At 39.1% G+C, this 27,428-nt stretch overlaps 1 protein-coding gene across 6 annotated transcripts in view; it reads right to left on the bottom strand.

The window, feature by feature from the left end:
- The window catches only part of PIK3C2G (phosphatidylinositol-4-phosphate 3-kinase catalytic subunit type 2 gamma), a 323,563-nt gene that overhangs the window by 175,002 nt on the left and 121,133 nt on the right, over window positions 1-27,428 (bottom strand). For 4 of the 6 annotated variants that reach the window (XM_083808728.1, XM_083808727.1, XM_083808726.1 and 1 more), the window contains 5 exons: window positions 27,120-27,202; window positions 23,338-23,495; window positions 20,728-20,839; window positions 13,202-13,304; window positions 3,146-3,216 (listed from right to left, as the gene is read on the bottom strand). In XM_083808728.1, coding sequence (XP_083664854.1) covers window positions 3,146-3,216; window positions 13,202-13,304; window positions 20,728-20,839; window positions 23,338-23,495; window positions 27,120-27,202 — 527 coding nt within the window. Of the gene's footprint in view, window positions 1-3,145; window positions 3,217-13,201; window positions 13,305-20,727; window positions 20,840-23,337; window positions 23,496-23,776; window positions 23,819-23,903; window positions 24,092-27,119; window positions 27,203-27,428 lie in introns of those variants that run through there. The other 2 variants (XM_083808729.1, XM_083808730.1) reach the window with 2 other exon arrangements.

Here is a 27,428-nt window from a genome sequence, read left to right as displayed (position 1 = left end):
TCATTTAGTGTTTCTTTGATACTAAGGAAATTTTTGGATCTTTTTTTAGCAAGGCTTTGAAAAGAAAAGAAAAACAAACAAATAAAAGTATGAACAACTTCGGAGAGTCAGTCTTGGATCCTGACTCGTCTATATGGGAGGAAGAAGACGGTCATATATAGCATATCCTTACAGCATTTGTTTTTTCATTTTCCTGGCAGCAGTACCTACTGTGGGATGGCACTTGGTTTCCTTTCTAAAAGACCACTTATAACCATGCTGCCTAGCTGAGTTTTGCCTAAATGCATGGATCAGACTAGCCATAATGTTATAGTTACTGGCACCTCAATGTTGGTGATTATGGGCCAAATTCAGTTCTGGTACAGTGGACTGTAGTTCTGCTGATGCACTCACAATTTACATTGTGTTTAATTTTCAAGCTATGAAAATCAGTGAGTGAAGCAATGTAGGGGCTGCTGTTTTGTTTGTTTGTTTGTTTGTTTGTTCATATTTGCCTGTGAGAGCCAATCTGATGATTAAAAAAATAAGGTTCCAGTTCATTCTTTTTTTCTTCTCTGCCAAGTTCTGCACCTGGGGAGGAAAAGTTCCATGCATCAATATATGCTGGGAGCTGACTGTCCAGAAATCAGCTTTGCAGAAAAGGACCTTGGGGTCCTCGTGGACATCATTGAGCTGAACATGACTCAGTAATATGTCCTTTCAGGGGAAAATAAAATAAATCTAATTAGTATCCTGGGCTGCATTAGGCAAAGTATTGCCAGCAGGTTGAGGAAAGTGATCTTTCCCCTCCACTCAGCACCGGTGAGGCCACAATGGGAGTAATCACATCCAGTTCTGGGCTCCCCAGTGTAAGAGAGAGGTGGACATACTGGAGAGGTTTCAAAAAAGGGCCCCAGAGATGTTCAAGGGACTGGAGCATTTCTCATATGAAGAAAGGTGTAAAGAGCTGGGACTGTTTAGTCTAGAGGAAAGAAGGCTGAGAGGAGATTTCATCAACGCATTGAAATACCCAAAAGGAGGGTGCAAAAAGGCAAAGCCAGCCTCTTTTCAGCAGTACCCAGTGAGAGGATAAGAGGCAATGGACACAAAATGGAACAGAAGAGGTACCACCTGAACACAAAGAAACCCTGTTGCATTGTGCGGGTGACTGCGCATTGGCACAGGTTGACCAGCATGCCTGTGGAACCTCCATCCTTGGAGATACGCAGAAACAGTCTGGACACAGTCCTGGGTAATCTGGACTGTGCCCAGACATCACTTCATTAGATCTTATAGAAAGAAATGCGTATTCTTGACCATTTTGAATGTGCTACTTTCCCTTCATGTTCCTTTATTCTTGCATTGGAAGGTGCAGTAAATGATCCTTTCCTATGCACATTTTCTGTGCTCCTCAATTTTATATATACTTCACATCTGAAAAAATACCTATCTTTCATCCCTTTCTCTGGATAAAGAGATCAGGATTTTTTATGTCTTTATCAGAATATTGTCACTTACTTGTTTCTCATATGGAAGGCATTTCATACCTCTTAGAATTCTTACTGCCCTTCTCTTCACTTTTTAAAGTTCTACTACATCATATTTGAAATGGAAGAATCAGAACTGCCAGCAGTATTCAAGGTAAAAGAATACCCTACATTGATCCTGTGACATAATATTGTGGGTATTTGTTTTTGTCATTCTTGTTTTTATTCCGTTTATAACTCCCAACATTTGTTTTTATCTTATTCACAACCACTGTGCACCAAACTGACATTCAGAACTATTTATTATAAACCCAACTACTCATTCCTGGTGGTAAAATTCAACTCGGAGCCTATGATTTCATACATGAATTTAAGACTCTTTCCTCCCATCTACATTTATCATCTCAAAATTTCATCTGCCATTTTATCACATGGTTGACTTAATACTGCAAAATCCTTCTACAGATCATCACAAGCAGTTGTTGCACACATTATGGTCAGCAAACTTTTGTCACTTAGGTATTACCCTCCCCCCCCCCTTTTTTTTTTCAGATGAGTTAGTAATGTAGTTGATAGCACAGGGCCTGACTGCAGATCTTTCTGTGTCACCACTGCTGGAAAATTATTTTTCCACACCCACCAACAACCCATGGGACAAGCAGAAAAGAGCAATCTAACACAGTTCATGCTTCTGCTTTTTCAATACTTACTGAACTTGTGGTTGAAGGAAGTATTTATTGCCCGTGCTACCAGTTATTCATTGCCCTACAGCATCAAAGGAAATCTGGAGGAATTTTGCAACTCAGCATCTTTTATCACATATCCCTTCTGAAGACACTCCTTGCAATGAAAAAGGCCACATCACAAGAAATAAAACAGTGAATAAGTGGTGCATATAGAGACTGTATGATTAGTTTGATCTCTGTACAGCAAGGACCATAATGGAAATTTGAGCCATGCTCCTAGGAAACCAGATGGGTCCTCGATAAGCACCAGACATTCTCCTTGAACAACTCACAACCTCTCTGTTTCTCCTCCATCTGCTAAATGACAGGTGTAGCATCTAGCTTCCTTGGCAAAGTACTTTATGACACGTCGATGAAAAACATTACAAAAAGCATTAAACAGCACTTCTTTCTAAGTGTTTGAAATGGAACATAATGAAAGTTGAATGAGGAATCTATCTTATTTACTGCTTATCCGTGGCAGGTTAGATTTAGAGTCAGACGCACTTTGTGTACTAAGTTAAAAATCTGTCATAGCTAGCCCCAATAAAAAAATAAAACAGAATTTGACCGAACTGTAAAACCACAAGGATAATGACCAGTAAATTATTATTTTTACAGTATTTACTCATTCTCTCTGTCAGAGCAACACACTTGATTATTATGGTTTCTTTAATCCTGGGAAACTTCGAGAAACATGTAACCTCTAAATGAAACCTTCAACAACATTAAAGGGTGAGAACTGGGTAGATCTATATACAATTATAGATTTTTGCTAAGCAACTGATAAGGTCTGAAAAGAAAAGTCTTAAGACACCATATCAATTTTCTTTCCTTTTGGTATCATTCCTGTCCCTAGCAGGTCTTGGAATTTGAGGTGTTTTGAGGTCAGGAGGCTCACTACCAATACAAACAATTACAAATAGAAATACTATTAAATACCAGTGTTCTTACCGAGTCAGTCTCCAAGCACAAGTATATTCTAACAGCTGATTCACACTGAACTGTCTTTGGTCATCCTCATGCTGTAGAAGAGAAGCATATAATGAGGTATAGTATTATGACAGGAAGAATGTATGTTAGACAGATTTTCTTGGTATTTTCCAAAGTCAACATGTTGTTTCAGGAACTCCTTCCTTACGGGATGCGTTGGTCTTTCAGGAGATTTTATTTGGTAGTTCTCTGATATTACATCAGCTTGTGCTATATGGCTAAACCAGATTATCACACTACTTCCTTCTAGCTGCATATTAAAAAAAAAGAAAAGAAAAAAAGAAAAAGACTACAGTCAGGCCTCAGCAAACCCTGCCTCTGCTTTCTCCTTACAGATAGCAGAAGACATCATTTTGCAATGGCAATATACGCAAGTCACAAAGCAGAAATCAGTTTACATCCACAACCTCTCTGCCGCTCATTTTTCCGAGAGAACAGAATGGAGAACATCTGTTCCATCCTTTGCAACCTCTCTGAAGAGACTTCTCTCACTGAAGGGTCACAGAGGTGATCACGACACTAAAGCATCTTTCATATGAAGAGAGACTGAGCTGGAATTGTTCAGTCTGCAGAAAGCAAAGCTCAGGAGGCATATTATCAATGTGTACAGTTATCTGATGGGAGGAAATGAAGGGAAGCCAGACTCTTCTCAGTAATGCTCACTGACAGGACAAGAGGCAATAGGCACAAATCCAAACACATGCCATCTTAACACAAGAAAGAGATAATACAAGTACGGTCAAACACTGGAAGAGGCTGCCCTGAGAGGTTGTGGAGCAGGTCTGAATATCTGCTGAGATATTCAGCACCTGACCAGACACCCTTCTGGGGAATATGCTCTAGCTGGGAACCCTGCTTGAGCATGAGGATTGGACTACATGATCCCAAGAGGTCCCTTCCAGCCTAAACAATTCTGTGAATTCGCCTTGACACATTCTGCTGAACGAACCTGTTTCTCTTCAGATATACTCTCTCCTCCAACCCCACAGATTTGTTTCCCTACACAGAGGCAGCTCAGCCCATGCCAGACATATACTTCCAGTGTATCAGGCCACCACCATGTCCTGAAAAACCTGCCCTTTCTTTGACTTGTGGTTGAGCCCAGATCCCTGTAACCCACAGGGGAAAGTTGCTGAGAAGCTTGTGACAAGCATGACCCCAAATTCACTGGTCTTGGATTACAAAAGGAATAATAGTTGTGAACAAATATAACTTTGGGAGGGGTAAGGGAGAGAAGAATTATATAAGAAAACAGAAACAGCTTATAGGCATCTAGTGGTGAAAAGCTTAATATGAATAAATTCACATAAATTCTGCTTTAGATTGCCATGTAGACATTTAGTAATAGTACCGTTTAAATAGCATGATCTAAGCTAGATATTTTACAGATGTGCTGCAAAGAATTTCCATCTGGAGTGTTACTATCTGTTTTATCACATAGTAGCAATAAGTTGAAGATGAATTAGACGTATGAAGAAGGGGGTGAAGGTAAGAAAAACATTCTCGTATATTAAACCTCAAATGTATGTGCTTGGACCTAAGCTCTAAGTTGCACTTTGCCTTGGTATTTGATCATACGCAAACACCTGTGTTGCTGAACTCAGTGTATTAATGTGAAAATTAAATGATTACAGAGGAGAAGACAGGGTAAGTATCTGGGGGTTAGGGAACAAGATGCATCTTGGAATAGACAGTCTCTCAGCTGATTTTAGAATCTGCCTCTGATCCCCCCAGAGATGTTCCTACAAATATGATTACAAGACATGCAGAAATAGCTTAAGTGTACCATCTTCCTGAGTGCAGCACTAATTGCACTATGCAGGGCTCTGACCTAGTAACTGCACTTCTTGTTCACTACTCAAAACTGTTTTTTGCCCTTACCTACACAGAGGTTTGGAGGCTCTGCTCTGATAGCTATTATGCCACTTAAATGCATGTTAGAGGACTGGTGTAACATCTTGGGCCTTGAGAATACTCTGTAGTGCTACCTTGCCATTCCAGGAAAGAAGTTAACTCCAAATACTCAATTGTGGCATTCTCTAACGTGATTTGGATTTGCGACTTCTACACAGAGCAATAGGCAATCATATGCATCTTGACTCTCAGGAGATAATACTCCATATTTTTTAAAAAAAGTCTTGTTATTCTGATATGAATATGAATATGACACTCTGCATTTTTATAATGTCACTGCATGCTTATCTGTCACACTGTCACATTTGGAGATCTTACAAAAAGCACAGCACATCTGAACTGAGTGATCATATGGACGAGGCTGGAGATACTGATCAAGACTGAGAAATAACAAACTTCCTCCTTATTCTCATACATTGCAAAGACTAGAAGACAAGGAGGGATGAGCTTGGAAAAAATACAACACAGACTGAACAGAGGGAGCCCTGAAGCTCAGAGAGAAAGCAGATACGTGATTGATTTGAGATAGAAGCTTTAGGGGATCTAAAGGTCTGTGGCAAAAAGGTGGGTGTAATGGGAATTATTTAGCACCTAAATACAATGGGAGATTATTATATAGAAGGGCTGCCAAGTTCAGAGAATCATAGAATCATAGAATATCCCGAGTTGGAAGGGACCCATAAGGATCATCAAGTCCAACTCCTGGCACCGCACAGGTCTGCCCAAAAGTTTAGACCGTGTGACTAAGTGCACAGTCCAATCGCTTCTTAAATTCAGACAGGCTTGGTGCAGTGACTACTTCCCTGGGGAGCCTGTTCCAGTGTGCAACCACCCTCTCGGTGAAGAACCTCTTCCTGATGTCCAGCCTAAACTTCCCCTGCCTCAGCTTAACACCGTTCCCACGGGTCCTGTCACTGGTGATAACGGAGAATAGGTCACCTGCCTCTCCACTCCCCCTCACGAGGAAGTTGTAGACTGCAATGAGGTCCCCCCTCAGCCTCCTCTTCTCCAGGCTGAACAGGCCCAGTTCCCTCAGCTGCTCCTTGTACGTCTTCCCCTCTAGGCCCTTCACCACCTTCGTCGCCCTCCTCTGGACACTCCCCAACAGTTTAATGTCCTTTTTGTACTGTGGTGCCCAGAACTGCACACAGTACTCAAGGTGAGGCCGCACCAGCGCAGAGTAGAGCAGGACAATCACTTCCCTTGACCGACTCGCGATGCCGTGCTTGATGCACCCCAGGATACGGTTGGCCCTCCTGGCTGCCAGGGCACACTGCTGGCTCATATTCAGCTTGCTGTCAACCACAACCCCCAGATCCCTCTCTGCGGGGCTGCTCTCCAGCATCTCGTCGCCCAGTCTCTATGTATAGCCAGGGTTGCCCCGTCCCAGGTGCAGGACCCGGCACTTGCTCTTGTCAAACTTCATGTGGTTGGTGATCGCCCAGCTCTCCAATCTGTCCAGATCTCTCTGCAAGGCCTTTCCACCCTCATCCGAGTCCACAGCTTCTCCAATTTTGGTGTCATTGGCACATTTGCTCAACACACCTTCTAGTCCTACATCCAAATCATTTATAAAAACATCGAAGAGGACTGGCCCTAAAATGGAGCCTTGAGGGACCCCACTGGTGACTGTCCGCCAGCCAGATGTGGCCCCATTTACCACAACCCTTTGAGGCCTGCCTGTCAGCCAATTGCTCACCCATCGCATGATGTTTTTGTTAAGTTGTATGCTGGACATTTTGTCCAGTAGGATCCTATGGGAAACCGTGTCAAAAGCTTTGCTGAAGTCCAAAAAGATCACATCAGCTGGTTTCCCTTGATCGACTAGATGGGTGATCTTATCATAAAAGGAAATCAAATTTGTTAGGCAGGACCTACCCCTCATGAACCCATGTTGGCTGGGACCAATGACTGCATTGTCCCCCAGCTGCGCTTCAATAACTTCAAGGATCATCCTCTCCATAATTTTACCAGGCACTGACGTGAGACTGACGGGCCTGTAATTGCTAGGGTCTTCTTTCTTACCCTTCTTGAAAATTGGCACTTCATTTGCCAGCTTCCAGTCCAATGGGACCTCTCCAGATTCCCGAGATCGTTGAAAAACAATTGAGAGAGGTCCCGCGATGACGTCAGCCAGCTCTTTAAGCACCCTGGGATGAATCCCATCCGGACCCATGGACTTGTATGGATCCAGGTGGAACAGCAAATCCCGCACACATTCAGGGTCAGTTGGGAGTTTGTCATTCCCACTGTCATGGTCCTCCAGCTCAGGGCACCCTGGGTCCCGAAGCCCATCATCAGTGTTGAAGACAGAGGCGAAGAAGGCGTTAAACGTCCCTGCTTTGCCTATGTCATTGTTTGTGAGGAGACCTTCCCCATCTAGTAACAGACCTATGTTTTCTTTAGTTCTCCTTTTTCTGTTCACATATCTAAAAAAACCTTTTTTATTGTCTCCCACAGACATGGCCAGCTTCAACTCTAGTTGGGCCTTGGCCACACAAATTTTCTTCCTACAAACACAAACAGCATCCCTGTATTCCTTCCTCTTCGCCTGACCCTCCTTCCAGCAGTTGTACACTTTCTTTTTTCGCCTAAGCTCCAGTAGAAGTTCCCTGGTCAGCCAGGCCGGCCTTCTGCCCCGCCTGCCTGACTTCCGATACTTTGGAATAGCCTCATCTTGTGCTTTTAGGAGGCAGTGCTTAATGATTGACCAGCACTGATGGACGCCAATGCCTTCAAAAGCAGTTTCCCAGGGGACCTTGCTGACTAGTTCCCTGAGCAGCCTGAAGTCTGCTTTCCCCATATCCAGGGCTGAGGTTTTGGTGGCAGTTTTCCTTCTGTCACCATAAATTCTGAATTCGACCACTTCATGGTCACTATGACCAAGACGGCCGCCAATTGCCACGTCTCCCACAAGACCCTCTCTGTTCTCCAGCAACAGATCTAGGAGGGCACCTTTCCTAGTTGGCTCCCTTAGCACCTGCACCACAAGTTACCATCTAGGTGCTTTATGAACCTCCTGGACTTGCTCGTGTCAGCCGTGTGGTGATCCCAGCTGACGTCTGGCAAGTTGAAATCCCCCATAAGGACAAGTGGAGTTGATCTCGAGGCATCTCTTAGCTCTGCAAAGAATGATTCATCGGCGTTGTCGTCCTGGCCAGGTGGTCTGTAATAGACTCCCACAACGACATCCCCTTTATTTGTTCGTCCCTTAATCCTTACCCAGAGGCTCTCAAGTTTGCCATCGCCAACTTGAAGTTCCACACAGTCCAGCCCCTGCTTCACATACATTGCCACCCCGCCACGTCACCTACCCTGCCTGTCCCTCTTGAAGAGCCTGTAACCATCTATTGCAACACACCAGCCACAGGACTCATCCCACCAGGTTTCGTTTATGCCGATGATGTCGTAGCTGTGGGACCGGGCCAAGACTTCTAGCTCATCCATTTTATTCCTCATACTGCGTGCATTTGTGTAGAAGCACTTCAAATGCGCCTCCCTACACACAGCACCTTGTGTAGCTGACCGAAGGGCCTCACTAGCACACAGTCCCTCTGATTCTAGCACACCATCCCTTAGCTCATCACCAGCGTGCCTGGTTTTATCCCCTTCCCCCTTTGACTCTAGTTTAAAGTTTTAAGTTATGAATATGTTTCTGTGATATTAGTTAAACTACAGTGTTAATGGAGATTTCTATAAAGTAACATATTCCAAAGTTGAAAATTCTGAAGGATCCTGCAGATCACAGGTCAAATTCTCCCCAACAGTAAGCACAGATTAACTCACAAAATTAAACAGTAGTTGCAGATATACATAACTGTCTGAGATAGATCAGGAAAGCTTTATTACATCTTAAAAGTCTCAAAATTTATGCCTTTAAAGAAAACACATTACCTTCCCATATTTTTATATGAATTCTGAGGGAGGAAAAATTATTTTTTTTAAATTGCCTCTAAACCTGTGACATTCAAAGATATTTTACAACCACCAGAGCTGCAAGCTCCAGAGAAAAACAACAATAACAACAGAATTGAATTTGTGAGCTCAGCGTAGACTACCTCAGGTGTTGGAGTTTGGTGTGGTAGAGCAGGTCTTTGTACATCCAGAGAAATCTACAAGGTTGGGTCCAGAGCAAAAGGAAATGCTGTAGCCTTCAGTGCACCATAGGATGTGTCTACTCTCTTGCATTTTATCTTGTCCTGACAGATCTGCTGGTGGAGTCCCAGCAGAACACAAACAGAACCTTTCCTTTCTGATATGAGTGCTCTGTCACAGGCATGCCCTGGAGCTGGAGGAAAACTTTGGGTCTATGACTTATGCCAGCTCAAGAGCTGTTCATGTTCTTTGCTATTATTAGTGGCCTGAAGTAACTTCATGGCCTGAAGCTTTCACAGCCATGTCAGTTATCATAAAGGAGTGATCAATAATTCACTTGAACATATCTTAAAATGTCACCCTTCCTTGTTAAACCCTATTGTGTGTTATTAATTACAGTTCCACAAATCCGTTGCAAGAGTAAATATTTTCTAATGGCCTGAACACTGCTAGTTTGTCTTCCAGCTTGTTACCTGCCTGAAATAATGCTTGAAAGACTATTTTTGTTTGTTTGCTCATGATCATTCTGTGTGGTAATTGTAACTATTTCCAAAATGTGAAATGTCAGGAGCTGCTCAGTCTCTACTCCAGACCTCCACAATGCATTGCTGTATATTAAACCTCATTTAGACCTGTCAAACTTCAACAGAGATGAAGGAGGCTTTGAGCATATTAATAGGACGTGAAGCATTTTACAGTAGCACAATTTCAAGGGATTATTAAACACAAGGAAATGGCTCCATTCTATCTGAGGTAGTACATTGTCCCTCTAAAAAGATGCAAACATGTAGATAATGGAAAAAATCCTACTTATGATGGACCACTGACTTCACTTTTCTCAGTCTGTGCTTATGCTTTGACTGTTCACACAACTCATTACATCTGGTAAAACATTAACACCAGTGACACTGGTATATATGAAAATAAAGATATTTTTGAACGTTCAGGAAGTACCACTTGCTGGCTGTTTTTAGCCTAGCAATTCCTTTCTGGAAACAAGTGAGACTCTTGTTAGAAAGCTGTAAGCATCCCTTGCTGACTCTTTCCTGGAAAGATTTATGCTTTACACAGACAATAAGGATTTGGGGACAGCTCTGAAGAAATGGGTCTCTTACATAGGCAGGGCACTCTCTGGAAATGGTATCTGGATAAAATTTTCTGCCTCTATGCTATCCAACTGTGCATCTCTTCCTAAACATCCCCCAGACACCAGGAAGTTAACATTTGTGACCCACCACTGCAACTTGTGGAGGTCCTGCTTAAGGGTTGTCTCCTAGAGACCAGCTAGGATAAAATACTGAATAGGACAGATATGGAGTGAAAACAGATCTAGCACTCGTTATTCAGAATATTGTAACCCATGGATACTGGGCCATCATTTGACAAGAAGACATTGGATTTTCTCCACATCCATTTTAATTCTCAAGATTTCAACATGTGGAAAATAAATCTACAAGGTGCAGAATTTCCCACTGCTGTCAAGAGTAGGAATCTGGCATCTTGAAGATTCGTGTCTTAAATGAGTTTTGTTTGAGTGTTAAGGCTGTAAATCTCATGACTGTAAAACAAGCAAACAAATTCAAATTAAAGGTCACCCTTTGGCTCAAAAGCCTGTGCTTCCAAGTAATGCCCAAGGACAAATTTCTTGCTTTTGACTGCTCAGTTCAAGAAAATTTACTTTTTCTTAATACATCATAACACAAAGTCAGCTCCCCATAAAATGAAAGCAAGCAAATATTCACCTTAAAAATGTTTTTCAGCTGAATTTATAAAAGAATTGCAAACGGTTGCTGGCCAAAGTTTATAAACTCTCTAGTTTAAAAATAAATTAATTGCACATTGCTTATAAGCATCCACTTATATTGGTTATTAAGATTAATAGTGAAATAATACCTATTCACATATACAGACACATTTTTAAATATGCATCCAGATTTCAACAATGTAACAGAAGCAACAATCATTACGAAGGCAGTCTCCAGATGGTGTTGGTATAGAGTTTTGTTTTCTTAGCACAAAAACAAGATTTTAAGCCTCAGAAGAGAACCCTGTACCCGTCATGTTCAAAAGCAAATCATTTCATTTGCTCCCTCTTTTTTTTTTTTTCATTTGAAGACAGAGTATCTTGTAGAGACCCAATCATTGGCTCGCAAGTTTGAAGAGACTGCTGGTGAGTTGTCTGAGGCTCCCTCTTTGCAGTATGTTAATGTGAAAAAATACCTTCAGCACATGCTGTATGCATATAAGTGGCAAAATGCCCTTGTATCAAACTTCTAATTCATGTCACTTAATTCTCACACAGAAAACACTGGAAACTTGCAGCTGCCCAGCAGAAGGGCCCGTAATATAATATTCCATTTAACAGAGATGCTGACCTAAAAGAGGTAAATGACCTTTCTACCATTACATACACTTAGGTGTGTCCATAATTATATCTAATCACTATTACTTTACTCTTCTCAAGCCCATCTTTCTTTTTGCTATACAGAAAAAAGTTTTCCCATCTCTTAACGCAGGATGCATTGTCACATATTTAAAACCAAAAAGGACTATAACCACCATCTAAGCTCATTGTCTGGTTAATCTAGACAATGGAAATTACACAGTGATTCTTGCCTTGATCTCAATAACAGTCAAATGACAGCAAGGTATCACAGATACTTTCCCAAGACAATGCTCATTCCAAAGATCTCTAGATGTTATTTTTCCTGCTGCAATATGGGGATAGGGTGAAAATGGACACATGAGATGGATGCTTGCTCACTCCCTTCCGAAGACATCAATTCACTCACTCACTCTAGACTGAGAGCAAGTATTTGGCAATTCATTGATCTGAATTATTTTTGAAGAATTGACCTGGTGATGAAAGCTTCTGTGTTTCCTTATATTACTTTATTTTGGACAATGCTACACCAAGAAGAATCAATGATTTCTTAAAAACAAATAATTAAATGAATAATATTAACAGTGAAGAGTGCCAATAATTTAAGTCACAGTTGTACCAACTAGCATGGGATTATTCCACTTTTATCTGTAGAATAGTTGAGGTGTTAAACAGAAAAAAAATAATGTTTGGCCTTACTGTAGTCCTCTCTTAGTGCTTCATATAATGTGTTATATTGAACTTGATGTTACTTACGGTAACATAACAGAAATGAAACGAATATCCCTATTCTTTTTTGTCAAAAATGTGTCACCTAACCCATATTTTGACAGACCTAGTTTGATAGCATACCTATGCAAAGAAGGCATCTGTGAAGAGCGTCAACACGCTGCCAGTGAACACTGCCCAGAACATCAAAGTTTCTGCTCTACTGCAAACTTTGTGTTAGAGGTAATTCAAGGTGATCCGCTGGGAATAAAGCTCACATTTATTACCATAGGTCAAGGTTATTAAAGCTCAGTAATCTGTTGGAAAGCTTGCTTAATATCAAATAATCTGAATAGAAATTTATCTGAATTTAAGCTGATGAAAAAATATTTTCTCTAAGGACGTATGCATGTGTATAAACACACACACATGTTCTTAGGCATCTCACACATGCACAAATACACAGATTCTGGCTTTTATCAGCCTGCCTTGGTTTTCGGTGATAGTGACCAAAATACAGATATGATTCATTTTAGACAATACTTTGAGTGGTTTTCCCCTAGTTATATTTATATAGAGAAAGTCCAAAACAAAACAAAACAAAAAAAAACCCACTTCATTGACAAACTGAAATCATTAGCAACAATAAAGTCTAATAAAAATAATTTTTTCTATACAGGTGGCCTTTCATCTTTTTCAGTTGCGTGTTCTCTACAGTGACATAATAGATATAAGCACAGGAGCAAAGCAGAGAGATTTCTCTGTACGTTTCAACTAGAGTTCAGCAATAATATATGTGTATTCAGGAAAGCAAATAATCTCTTTGATTATTACGGCAGGTTGTTATATAAAAGGATGGTGGAATTTTATTCCTTCAGACATGCTGAAAGAAAGCAGATGAAAAAAAGATGACATACCGTTCGAGCCAAACTTTGTTTCAAATTTGTGGTGATGTGTAGCCGAAGTTGAATGCAGGTGGCTGACTTGCGAAGACTCTCATGGCTGCCCAAAGTACAATTACTACAATTTGGGGAGAAAAACAAATGGTTATCTCTACATATCATTTCCATTTTTTTTCTACCTCTCTCCTTCTCCGAAAAGCACTTGTGGAATAAATTATCAGTGCAAAGCAGATTGAATAATATAAAACCAGAGCTTGGTATCTACATCTGTGCAAACTGATGGGGTTTGGTCCTGGTTTGTTTTTTTGTGAAACAACTTAAGAATCATTGCTTGGTTGTACCTTTGACCGTTAAGTTCTGTAACAGAACAGCAACGAAACAGAGAAACAAACTGTATGTGCTCCCAAATCTTTAGACTGTCGATGTATTCCTAAATCCCAAATTAGTGCAAGTATACAAAGTATGGATGCATCACTGTAGGATGACTTGCAGCGTTTGATACCCAAGCTGAAAATCAAATATTAACCGTAAGATTGAAAATCATATACATTAAGACAGCTACCCCTTGATTCTCAAAGAAATCAAAGTTTTCACCCTGTACAACTCACATAAAAATGGCAAAAGAACCTGTGAGTCAGTCTTCCTCTGCCTCAAATCACATGCCAGCTAAGGTCAGACACAGACCTCTACTCACTCAGCTGGAGTGGTTCCTACAAACTACTCTGCTGGTCAAGGATGCACAGCTCCCCATGACAGGGGAGTTCCTTATTCTTATCTGCCTCTTCAGAGCAGCTTCTAACCCACCTACAACTGAGAAGTTGCAAGAGTAATAATACAGCTTTAGTTTACCACTCAAAATTTCTTGGATCAAAAATCATTTCAAACTTTACCTTCCTTTTCTTGTTTTAATCAGGTGGAATAATGCAAAAATAATTTCAGAGTTAAGGGAAGCATATTTTTACATTAAGAAAAAAAATCCTTTAGAATTAATGGCTGTGAAAAATGACACTGATTTTTGCAAAGGCGAGTTCATCTCCAAAACAAGCTAACTCTAGTGCATGTTCAATTAGATTCATGTTGCTTCTTTCAAGTCTCCAGACACAAGAGTGCCAAAAGGGATGTTCCATATTTATACAGACTATACAGACAGGCAAGTTGTTTCAGAACTCCCTGGGCCATGAAGGAAAGAAAGAGGATTCTTTTCAAGTGCTGTGGAAAACTCAGAATTCAGACGTAAACTGTATTTCTTTCCACCTAAAGAGGTCTTTTGATGGAATGTCTGAATGTCATGGTTTGGATGGTATAAAGTTAATTTTCTTCTTAGAGGTTTCTATGATGCTGTGTTTTGGATTTATGATGAAAATAACGGGGGGATAACACACTGATGTTTTAGTTGTTGCAGAGCAGGGCTCACACAGAGCCAAGGACTTTTCTGCATCTCCTGCTGCCCTGCCAGCAGGGAGGCTGGGGGTGCACCAGAGGCTGGCAGGTAACGAGGCTGACCGAAGGGACATCCCATACTATACAGCATCATGCTCAGCAAGAAAAGCCAGGATAAAGAATGAAGAAGGGAGAGATGTTCAGAGTAATGGCATTTGTCTTCCCCTTGAAATGTTCCAACTGATGAGCCCTGCTTTCCTGGAAATGGCTGCCTGCCCATGGGAAGCAATGAATGAATTCCTTGCTTTGCTTTGCTTGCACACATGGCTTTTGCTTTACCCAGTAAGCCGCCTTTATCTCTACCCATGAGTTCTTGCACTTTTACATTTCTGATGCTCTCCCCCATCCCACCTGGGGAGAGCAAATGAGTGGCTGTGTGGGGCTCAGCTGCCTGCTGGGGTTAAACCACAATGCTGAATAAAATTGTCTGGATTTACTTCCCCAAAACCACCCCTGACCCTATGAATGACTTAGAGGCAGGACTTGCATCTTGCAAAGCAGCAGAAGTCCCTAGCAAAAATGAATGGTTAAACTTAAATAAATATGCTGTACATAATTGCCACTCAGTACAATTACAGGAAATTCATATATCTCGTAAATGTTCTGCACCTACTCTATGCCGTAGGTAAGTAAAATACATACTTCCCATTAGAGATCACAAAGTGTATAAGTGTAAATGTTGGATTTATTTATTTATTTATTAAACAGACATTAAAGGTTACAGAGGACAAACCCATTTCCATCCTACAGGACTAATATCTAGAAGCCAGGTCCTTTGATTGTGCTTCCATACATTTGCAAGATTGCTTGTTAAGGACATAAAGTCCTTAACATGAGAGAGAGAGAGAGAGAGAGAGAGAGAGAGAGAGAGAGAGAGAGAGAGAGAGAGAGAGAGAGAGAGAGAGAGAGAGAGAGAGTTAACATCAACACAATCAAATACTTGTACCTGTTGGAAAGTGTCTCACTAACATGCCTCAACCCTTCTCAAATTCCTTTACAAGCAGAAGCCCAAGTGACCAATTCACATTTCCTGGGACTACACCGATATAAAGGGTTTTTTTTGTCGCTCCTCAGCTCACATTTGTGTTGTGTCTACCCACTTTGCTTTTTTTTTGCAACTTCTTTCATTCCTCATTTCATCAAATCAAGTCTAACAATGATCTGACTGCAATAATGATTTTTCCTGTGATATTTGCATCCTTTAGAACTGCCTCACACCTTTTTTTTTTTAAAACCTTTTACCCCTATTTACCTATTATTTCTGCTCTTTCCCATTTTGACCTACCTTAGGACATAGACACACATCTGTGAGACCTTACCCACTTTTTCCCCAATTCCTCCAGCATGTTTATTCCCCCTGTAATGCCTACTTTACACCAAGTCAATGCTAGAAATTGGAATAGCTATATCAATTTACACTAACAGAACACTCCTTTGTGGCCATAGTTTTATACCACAGATGTACAAAACCTGTCTTTTACCAGTGTAATTATTCCACATCATCATGCTTCCAGGCAAAAATAGCTACATCAACTGAGGTTTAATTTTGTGGCTATAATTACACTTACGGTAGTGGCTTGCATTAGCTCCGCTGTATCAGGCAGATATTATACATCACCAAATCCTTTATTGACATAGCAATGATGCCTGAAACACTGTAGTCAGAGGTACTGGCTGTACAGTTGATTTCATGACTGTGTTTTATTTGCACAAATGCAAACAGATTTTTTTTGATAAATATTGTGACACAGCAGACTGGACAAAATGAATTAATGCCACCATAAAATGATGCAGAACCTGCCCTAGAAAAAGAGTAAATTACAAGAAATAGATGAGCAGCTTTGTCGTGGATTGACAGATGACCTTCTAGCCATACCCAGGCTGAAATACACTACACAGCTTGGACTCTTGCAGATCTACTGCTCTATCTGTAGTATTGAGATAAAAGTAATATAGCCATCTTTGGAGGATAGCATCGTTAATAGTAACTGCTTTACAGTGCTCTGAGCTCTGTAAAGAAAAAAAACAAAACAAAAAAAGTACATTATTAGCAATGTTACCCCTATTTTTGCTGAAATACTATGTGGAAAATACAGCTTTGATGAAAGCTCCATGACAAAAGGCAAAGTGATTGTCTTTAAGAGACAAGGTAATGAATTGGTCAAAGTGACTTGCCTGTGGTCCCACAATATATCAGAAGCAGAGAAGGGGAATATGAATATCCCTCACTCTCTCAATTCCCTCACCACTAGATGATTTTGCCTCTCCCCAGCAATGTTCTCTGATGTGCTATAAGCTCTGAATCCTAATGCAGTTCCATAAGACTCTTTTTCTTAAGAAAAAAAAAAAAAAAGACTTAGCTGAGCAGCATCGCTGAATGAGAAACTTAATCTGCAGTGACAAGAGAAAATGAAGTTTATTTTTTACAAAGAACATATTCACCCAAAAGGTGCTGGCTTCTAATGATTCCAATCTGCATGAATATAACTCTGCCCACTCTATAATTAATAGCTTAAACTTCACTTTGAGTGAAAACTAATTCTTATTTAGGTCTCAATTCTCAGAGAATATAATTAGCAAAGCAAAAAAAATGTCATCAGTAAGGTCACAGGCAAGCATGTGAGTATAAATGATAAACGTTTAGATTTTTCTATTCCATACTCCTGCTCACTATGTTAGCTGAACTGCAAAGCAGTAAGGTAACTGTGAAAATTACAGTATGGTAGAGCGTGGATAGAGTGTGGATGGAATTAAAAATACATATGAAATGATATTTTTAAACAATCTGATACCTTCAAAAAAAAAAAAAGATATTTAGAAATAAAGCTTACAGCTATCCTTGGATGACATTCCTTTGCTGGGTCTGCATTGCAGCTCTCTCTTTACTAACAACAGCCAGATCAATAAACAAACAAACAAAAACAAACAAACAAACAAAAAAACAAATTGAAATATACTTTCACGTGCTTTGTTTTATTAGGCACTTCAGGATGCTCTGAGGTTCTGGTCTGAAGCTCTAAAGGTTAAAAAAAAAGATTGATTCTTTGCTGTCACATGGCAAGATCTGTTTTTGGCTTGCTGCTGGCATTGAGAGCTTGGTAGTTATTTGACCCTAGCTGCTTAACCCCAATATAATTTACTTTTATATGATATCTTTCATAAAATCCTTTTTAGGGGCATATATTCTAAAACTAAGGAGAGATGGGAAACTAAAAGCAAGATTTAAAGGTAGATGTAGAAGTCTTGGATGAAGGGATGACAAAGGGAGGATTTTCAGAAACAGCAGGTACGTAGCCCTCCAAAAAATCAAAGATGATTATGAACAGGACAAGTGTAAGGGAGTGGAGACCACACACACAGCTTGGAAATCCAGAGAAGGAAGGTAGAATTAATCTATGGACACTTATGAAAATCAGAAACTTCTGGAAATAGTGGTAAAAATTGATCAGAAATATTTTCACTCCTCTCTTCTTTTAAGGACAAAGATTCTTTTAAATGTCTCCAGATGCATTTAAACTGAACATGGAGAAAAGGAACTGCAGGAAATGAGTTGGAGAAGATATTAACATACTCTTTACAGTGACAGGGGTAGGAAGAAGGTAGTGATGACTACTGATAGCACTCTATAGACACTGTAAGAAAAACCTGCAGGAAAGGGAAGCGTAGGAACAAAAAGAAAGCCTGCAGGTTGAGGCAAGGCCAGGATTTCTGATCAGTAAATAAAATGACCTTAAAGACCAGAAACCAATGAGATTCCAAATCAGAATTTCACAGATTGCTTTATTAGTTATAGACTGAACTGCAGCCTATACGCAGGTTTCTGACTTCTAAAAAATGTGGCTATTTGAAATCTGAACTCACACCTTGTGTGAGTCAGATCACATGTGAACTCAAGGATATCACCATAGTAAGGAAATAATGGATGATGAAATCTTGCAGTGCTGAGCGTAACGGTCAGTAGCACACAAGTATTTGCTCCTCATCTCACTGAAAACTAAATGGATTTTGGAAATCATCAGGCCTTTCAGGTGCTTTTGCAGAAGGCACATTGAGGTGATCATTAATACAGCCAATTATAATAGTAAATGAAAGTTTTGGACAGATCTTCACTTGTGTGGTTCACTAAACCACTATTCTCTGAGAACAATTCACCATGTCACTGTTTTTGTTTCACTTTTTTTTTTTTTCTGGATTACGATAAAGCAGGAGCAGCACAGTATTAGTTCCCTTTGCTGTCTCATAACTTGAGTAACCTTCTACTGGAATTCATCCCTGACTGATTTCCAAGTACTCTGCTAGGGAAGAACTCTGCACAACTATATCAAATTGCTCTGTTAGCAACATAGTGAGGAAAGCAATTTGCACTAAGATAGCCCAAACATAAGAAAAAATTCACCCTGAGGCAACTCCGCAGGCTGTGTTAAGCTACTCAAGGGATGATTTTGGTCTGGGGTTTCAAATTTCAGATACAGGACTCTGATGAGGAAGCAGGAGAAAGGGAGCTGAAAATACAGCGTAGAGTAGAATTACAAACTGCTGAGACCAGAAGTGCAACTCAATCCTTTCTGCACAGCAGTGAAGGAGCAAAGCAAAAAAGCTGAGGACATTATTGACCTTGTTTCATTGCTAATGAGACATGCAGAGATTCTGCAAATGCAGGAATTTAAATAATCCACTATTGATGAGTTCTGCCCAACAGTGAAAATAAAACTATTTAGAACATACTGTACACTGTACTGAAATGCACTGAGCTCACCCTCAACAAAGACTCATTATCTCCATTTTCTTTGGCAATTAGTATGAAATGAGAAGAGACTTGGAAAAAAAAAGAAAAAAGAAAAAAAAAACAGCAGCCCTGCCACTAGCCTTTTTACATAATCAACAGATCTACATACAACTTGATTCTCTGCTCAGTGGTTCCAGTGGTGCAGTGCTCCAGACAGCGCTTTGTATACCAGAGATCTGAGAGCTTAAGGAGTGGACTCAGAAATGTTAAAGTCTCCACCTTCAGTTGCAAACTATAATTGACCATAAACATCTGAACACTTGACCTCTGTACCTGTGTAGGGGCAGAAGTATCCAAGCTATTCAATGACAAAGCTAATTTGCACAGTGTGACACAACTTGCTCTGACAACTACATTAGTTTCATTACTGAAGCTGGCTTGCTTTGGGCTAGTTCAGGTAATCTTTACACTATACTGAAAATAAGATTGCTTCTAAAAGTTTCCCTTTCAATTACAGACATACACTATTTTATCTAGCACTATTTTATGTCTCTAACATATGAGCTGTGACTCCTGCAGTACCAGCTTAACATGTTACCACAGAGAATTGCCAGCTTCTCCCCCTCTGCTAAAAGTCACCGTTCCTTTAGCAGAAGCTGACATCAAGAGCCTGTGCTTCAACACAAAACCTGCTCACTTTTGCAGACATCTGAATTTAAGATGCCAGCGGGTGAGAAACAACTAGCTGAGTCCAGTAGTGTTTTCAACCACCAGAGTAGTTTACTTGAATGAATATGAATCAAAGCATTTACTTCCTAACTTGTAGACTATCTACATTCAGAAAGACCTGTTTGTATGTATAATATGCTTTTCCTTCAATTTGCAGTCAGTACCAAAGTGTTGGCTTCATCTGCTTCACTACTGCTGCAGCTGGATATAAAGAAAAATTACCTGCTAAGCAGCTGTGTTTCATACTGTTTCTCATCTCTTTGCTGTTTTTTCCCTTTGAAGACATGAATACTCTCTCACACTCCTGTGAGACACTGGAATTTAGCAGCATCCTTGTAAAACAGATGAGAAAGACCAGAGGACAAAGGAATGGAACAAAATATTCAAGGCTTGATGAAGCTCATGTAAAGAAGCCAAGATTTGAATCCTTGCACTGGACCACACCATAATCTCTGTAGAACATAATGCAAGTGCCATGTGATCCAGGAGTTAAAGGAACAATAAACTCGGTGTTTGGAGTGTTTGGAACATAATGTTCTTACTTTCCCTATGGTTCTGTTTACATAGCACATAAGCAGAGGTCGTTACTTGCACAGCTTATATTATGGAATACATAATCAATACCACCTATTAATGAGATACTTACTTTTGTAAGAATTCATCAGACCCACAAACACTTAGAAGACATTCTTCTTGGACTGGGTATTGATTTGTGCAACGGAGGATCTCCGCAATTAAGTTCTGAGTAATACAGCCAGCTGTAAATAAAGATAGAAAGAAAAATAGTAGCTTGCTAGAGAATTCCAGGTTATATTCTTGAGAAAAATATGAAAATTTCTTTGTAGTTGCTCACTACTGCTGCAGACTGGCTCCATCAAGAGGAATTAGAACAAGCCACATCTGATTTTATTTAATTTTGCTTTAAATACTCTACTAGTCACAGAATGCTTTATACAATCTGCTCTTCAGAAGTACTCCATCATTTTGACAATTTTCTCCAGAACAATTTCAGCTTTTAAAGCCATTTTCTAACCCTGCCAACAGACTTCCTCTCTTCCCATTTCAGAAGAACTGATCAAAAACTAGAAAAGAATAGCTGCATAATCTGGCAGTCAAATTGCAAACGTGTCTGGTAAGTCTGGTCTTTATAGGTATGCCAGGCATACTCCACCATCACTGATGCTTCAAACCTGAGATAACCCTCTTCAGCAGAAACAGTATCTGACTTTGCAGTGAAAAGTTTTCTTATAGTGTACCAAAATGTTTTCACAGTGCAAGATAAAGTCTGAACTTCCTCCAAAATTCTTAGGCAATCTCGCTATCAGCAAATGATACTAGAAAAGCATATAAGTAGATTTTTCTTTCAGTATTTCATTTGTGTTATTTCTTTATTGCTTCAAAATTAATGGCTGCAAGAGCTATTAATACAAGGTTTAAGTAAAATTTTTGACATAAAAATAAACTTTTGGACATAAAAATGGAAATTACCCACAGTTAAATAAATATCTACAAAAATTAAACATGTAATCCACATCTGCATGTTGACTAAATTACACTGCTCCAGATTCAGTCATCAGTTGCAAACTGAGCCTAACCAACCATTTTAATTGGTTTTAATTTTTTTTTTTTTGAATTGCCAGAGTAACCCAGAAGCAGCCAATTAATGCTGGCAAATCTGGTCCAGAGCTGCTACACTATTGTTTTAAAACAAACCAAGAAATGCAAAACTGTTTCTGAAGGGAAGTTTAAGGGACTGTGATACTGAAAAATCTTCAGAGAACAGCTGACACTTTTAGGGAAATAGTTGTGACCAAAAAAAAAAAAAAAGCTGAAATAAAACAAACAGAACAGAGTTGATTACTACATATAACTTTGCAGTGTTTTTCTCTAGGGAAAAAGCAGAAGTGTCAACAGATTCAAAAGTTCCTTCTGAAAATTTTCATTTTCTTCACAAAGACACTTTTCTTCAGAAAGCCATTTTGATTACACAATTTTTACCAGCTATACTGATATTATGTGTCCAGGCCTTTGACAACTCACTGTCTTAAGTAACTTCTAATAGATGGTTTGACATGTAAACTGCAGTGCTTGTTTGCTAAATTTACATGCACCAGAGAAAGGAGAATGGTACAGAATTTTGAATTAAAATCATAAGATGCACATTGCTCAAGTCACTCATTGGAAAAAAAAAAAAATACTTTGCCAGCTTTTCTAGTAACCGTGTAGATGCTCTGAATACAAGTAACCAAACTTGTATGAATAAATGTGGAAACCTTTGCTAAAGTATTTATAAATATATATGTTTTAATATATGCTGACTGACATTCTGTAGAGCTTTGGATTTTCAGCTTTCAACCTGTCAAACAAACTAACACTCACCTTGTTACACTCAAGTAATTCCTTGACAACTGAAGAAAAGATTCATACACAAAAGACTATCATTTAATGAAACAGCACAGGGAGGGGATTATTTTTTCATTTCTTTCATCTTTACATATGTGGATTAAGACATAAAAATTACCAGAGCTGTAATCAAAAGTCCTGCCATTCACCATAGATACAGGATATACTGGGGCAGTGACAGCTTCCCACAAACACTAGTGATCAGGTTGAGAGGGATCTCAGGAAGTCCAGTCTAGTCTAGCCTCCTGCCTGAAGGAAGGTCAACACTGAATTCAGACCATCTTGCTCTGGGATTTCTCCTGTCAGATCTTGAAAACCTCTAAGGATTCAGACTCCACGACCTCTGTGGGCAAGCTGCTCCAATTCTCAATTATTCTAATTTGTCCTTATATCCATCTTGAATTCCTCTGGTTTCATTTGATTAAAATGTACTTCCCCTGACCTGGTCATAACCTTGGTTGCCGAGGAGTCTTAATGGCTACAGACTCTTGTCTTGGACTTAGCAACAGAGTGAAGGATGTGAAAAGTTCCATGACTAAGTGGGGGATACCCCCTACATTTTAAATTACGCACAAGCTTAAATTCCTTAAGAATTGAAGTCTGAAGGGTCCAATAGGACCCTTCTGAAACTGCCAGAATTGGTCCTGGTTGTGATTTAAAAAAGTAGAAATCTACATGTTTGCAAAGTTTGGTATATAATGTGATTTTAATTTTACAGCAAATATGTTGAATGAACGCGCTCAAGATTCATATAAGGCTTACCCTCCAAGTATTTTTCCAGATAACAAATGCATTTTGTTATCATCTCAACAGAATGGAATCGTGGAAGGATGTGGATACCTCTGTCACTTACCATGTTGTGTAAGAAGCAGAGGATATGGTGAAAAATCTGTCCAAATGCTGATCCTGAATCTTGATTCACCAAGAATATGGTCTGGGAACTTTGTTGCAACACTCCAGATTTTCCCAGTGTTTGTCTTCAAGTCATAAGCAGGATAGGCATTTCTGATTCTGAAAGAGCACGATGAAATTATGCCTAAACAGGTATGCATAATGAGAAAGAAAAACAAACAAAAAATCTACAAGATACTGATAATAATATTATTTAGAGAGGTATTAGGAATAAAATCTTGTGTAGAAGGGAAAATGTTTTTATACATTAATCAGACAACTACATATCACTTAACATATGTATAACTACATCTTACATATAAGATGTATATATATACCCATATTTAAAAAAAAATCAGTAAAATCTTCATAAACTTCACAAAATCACTGCTGAGCCTAACCTCAGTGAAGCCATTAGGAATTTAAACGCAAACTTCAGTGTACTGTGAAGAAAACAATTTGAGTACAGTGGAAATGAGTGTACTCACAAACTTGCTTTAATACTTAGAGTTTTAACATAAAGCTAACCGAGAGCACATGCGCAGACAGCTATGACCAGGACAGCTGGTCAAAATGAATACAGGAACGTGCTTTCTATGCAAAATCATAAGTCCCTGTTTTCACTCTGCTCTAGGATCCAATCTGAAAACTTCATTACTAAAACCCTGGACATTTATGTAAATGTCTTTAGAGAGCAATAACTGTTACAGTCACTGTGTCCCTCTGATCTTATATACCATTACCTATAAAATAAATTGCCCCTCCTCCTTCCAATTACCAAAGACTTGCAAAAACTAATTTCTCCTGAGGTGTCATTTCCTAATGAACACTAGTCACAGGTATTATGGCTGTCAGCTGAGATTAAACTTGCTTTTAAAGCAAATACACTTCGCAGCTGCAGGTAAGGGTACATATTGTACCAGCTGAAGCTTTACATTTCACTAATTGGACTGAATATTTTAGAAGCTAAACTCAAACATCCTGTACTAAGCATCCTGCATTCTTTGCTGTTTGTTAGTTCAAGCAGCATTTTGTAGTATATGAGTTGGCAGTGCCTTACACAGTCTCTGACTACAGTATATTTTGAGCTATGGTTCTCTCACATAAAGTTCTTCATTACTATGCCCTCCTGCCTCAGGGTGGCTACTCAAGTCTCAACAGCACAAACTCTTCTTTTATGCCATATATTTCTATAGCATGAGAAGAAGAAAAAATGGGGTGGGAGGAAGAAAAGAAAAACCTATGCTCCCAAAATTAATAATCCAATGAAGCAGCCCATTTCTTATAATGAAAAGCCAGGGGGCATGATGTTTCAGTGGGGTGAGAGGAAATGAGGCTTGACAATACCTCCAGTACATACGACAGATTTATACTCATAGTAAAAAATCATTATACTACAGAGGCTGCTTTGGTGACCTGTGTAGTTGATGTCAGTCTATTTCTTTTGTGAGCAAGGTACGCATAAAGCTTTCTCCAAGCACCAAATTTCCTCTTGTAACCTATTTCTATAAGAGGGCCAAGGACGGCTTAAGACAGAAAACTTCACTACCTGTTTTCCAGCATCAAACTAACTGGTTACATAGACATGCAGGGCACACATCACATCCTCAGCTTACTGGCAGGCATTTCAAAACTGAGTAAACCTCACCTCCTTTCCTAACTTCACCTTGTCTATATTTTAAGATAATATGGAGACAGAAATTTGCTTTTTATGCCTTTTAGATAAAAATGCATTTGGTTCCAGAGATGCTTATTTATGGCCATCTATTGTTTTCAAGTGATTAAAGGGCTTCTGGTCTGAGCTGTTAGGCAAAACATGCTCATTCCAGAATTTGGAAAGTTTTGGTCTTCCAAGGCATAGTTGAAGTGCTGCAGAAGTATTACATGAATAAAATCTCATGCCACTTTCTGTGCTGCAACAATTCAACGTATGCTGAAAGTACTAACATTTATAGGGATTAGCTATTTCACAGTGCTATGTATTTCTCTGTTTTGCAGAACATATATTTGAAGTCAGTAGTAGCTGGAGGAACTTTGCATCTTGCAGCATCGAACCCTGAGATTGTCAGCCTGGCCTCTTCTGGTATCAAACTGGCTTTAAGATGTATTCTGAAGCCACCTATGGATGAGCATTCACTATAGTTATGTCCACAATTGTAAAAGAACATGACAAAGGATTTTGAAAACTCTTTTTAAGTTAGGTACGTATAAATTGAAATGTTGCAATTAGAGACTGCTACCTGTACAAACATTACCTAAAGAAAAACAGGCTGGGTTTCTATTTGAGCTACATGTTGGAGCTGCAAGTTTGCATGACAGAGTCTGAATCATACATCTTACTTCTGATGTATAAAACTGACAGTTATTGAGATTGTTTGAGGGCTGAAAGGATGCTCATTTGGCAAGACTAAGAGACTAGTTATCAGTAAACTTATTTTTTTTTCTGTTACATTTTATCCTGAGAATACTTTTGTCATTAGATAGAAGGAAAGCAAAGGCTGTTTCTGTTTTCCTTTTAAAAGAGTATTTGCCAGTGATGCATGCTTAAAAAGGTATTTCAAAACAGAAATGTCTTAATACTAAGACAGGAATGTCTTAATACTAAATATTTTTTAACCCTCTAAATAAAATCATTTATTCAAAAAAAAAAAAAGAGGAAAAAAAAGGAAAGAAAGCTTTTGCTATAATTAGAGTGTTAGAGTGTAAAGTTAAGTGCAGAATGTTTGGACAAAAATCTAATGTTTGAGGGGAAAACCTATCATGTGAAACGTGTGTCTGGTGTTAGTGAAAAAAAGGGGAGGGGTTTAGACTGAGGAACATGGGGAGAAAAAAAGAAAACTGAGACATATTTGATTAAGTATGTTTTCAAGCTGACCATTTACTCTATGAATCTAAAACATATTTGCTGTTAATTCCAGAGCAATATCAAACTGTATTTTTTTCTTTCTTTTAAGAGAAGCAGGCTTGGATGACCTCAAATACTGTCAATTCATTAAAGTCTAATTAAAAAAAAAAGAAATCACAGTTTTCCAGCTACTTTTCTGCGAAAAAAACAAACAAACAAAAAAAACAATCCCCCCCCCAACACACATGCATTTGTGCTAACAACTTGATAGTATGATCAGTGAATGTCTACAAAGGAGAATAAAGATACACAGATAGTCTATAAACATGTATTTCTTAGTGCTGTTAGATTTCAACACAATTTTTCTGACAAAATTAAGAAAGTAAAAAACAAAAGAAAGCAAAACAAAAAAACAAACAACAACAACAACAAAAAACACACATGCACAAGTTCTATCCCATTAAGCCACACTATTAACTTGAAACTGTAAACAATAATTAAAGGAATTTTTGTTGCTTGCTAAATCCAATGCCTCATCAAGATATTATGTAGTAAAATTCTGTTCTCAGACAATCGGTTCTTCCAGTTCTTTTTTCCTGCTCTGAGCTACATAAGCATTGATATTGTCCAAGTAAATGACAAAATAAATCTTAAGTTTCACATACATCAACATTGAAGATGTACTTACCATTGATAAAGGTGACAGATAAGGCAGAAAATATTCTTGGAATTAACAATATTTTGTGGATTTTAATCTTTAAACCAAAATTAGGAGTGTTTCTGCATTTAAGCTGATACCAGAATTAAGACACTGTTCAGGAATGCAGGGATAACCAATCCAATTAATATAAATAAGTGAAATGTCACAGTTGGCTGAATAAAGCTTTTTCATTACTTACTCCTCCACTGCATTGCAAAAAGCAACTGTGTTTTCATTACTCCCTTGATTTGCTTCAACCAGCTGGATAGACCAACCTGTAACCTAAAAATACCAAAAAGAGACCAAAAGACAATTATTTAGACAACATACACATAATGAACATAAGACTAAACTTGCATTTGGTTCCATGAGAATGAAGTTTCGTATCTTATTATCCCTCCCCTGATTTACTGGAGTGCCAAATAAGCACAAATAACACATTTTGACTGCACTTTTAATGTTTTCAGAGATAAAATAGAAAGTTGCAAAGCATCAGCTGCCCAGGGTT

Source organism: Anser anser, assembly GCF_964211835.1.
Source record: "Anser anser genome assembly, chromosome: 1".
NCBI classification, from domain to species: Eukaryota; Metazoa; Chordata; class Aves; order Anseriformes; family Anatidae; genus Anser; species Anser anser.
Note: the sequence above shows the minus strand (reverse complement) of the source record. Positions and strands in the feature narration are given on the sequence as shown.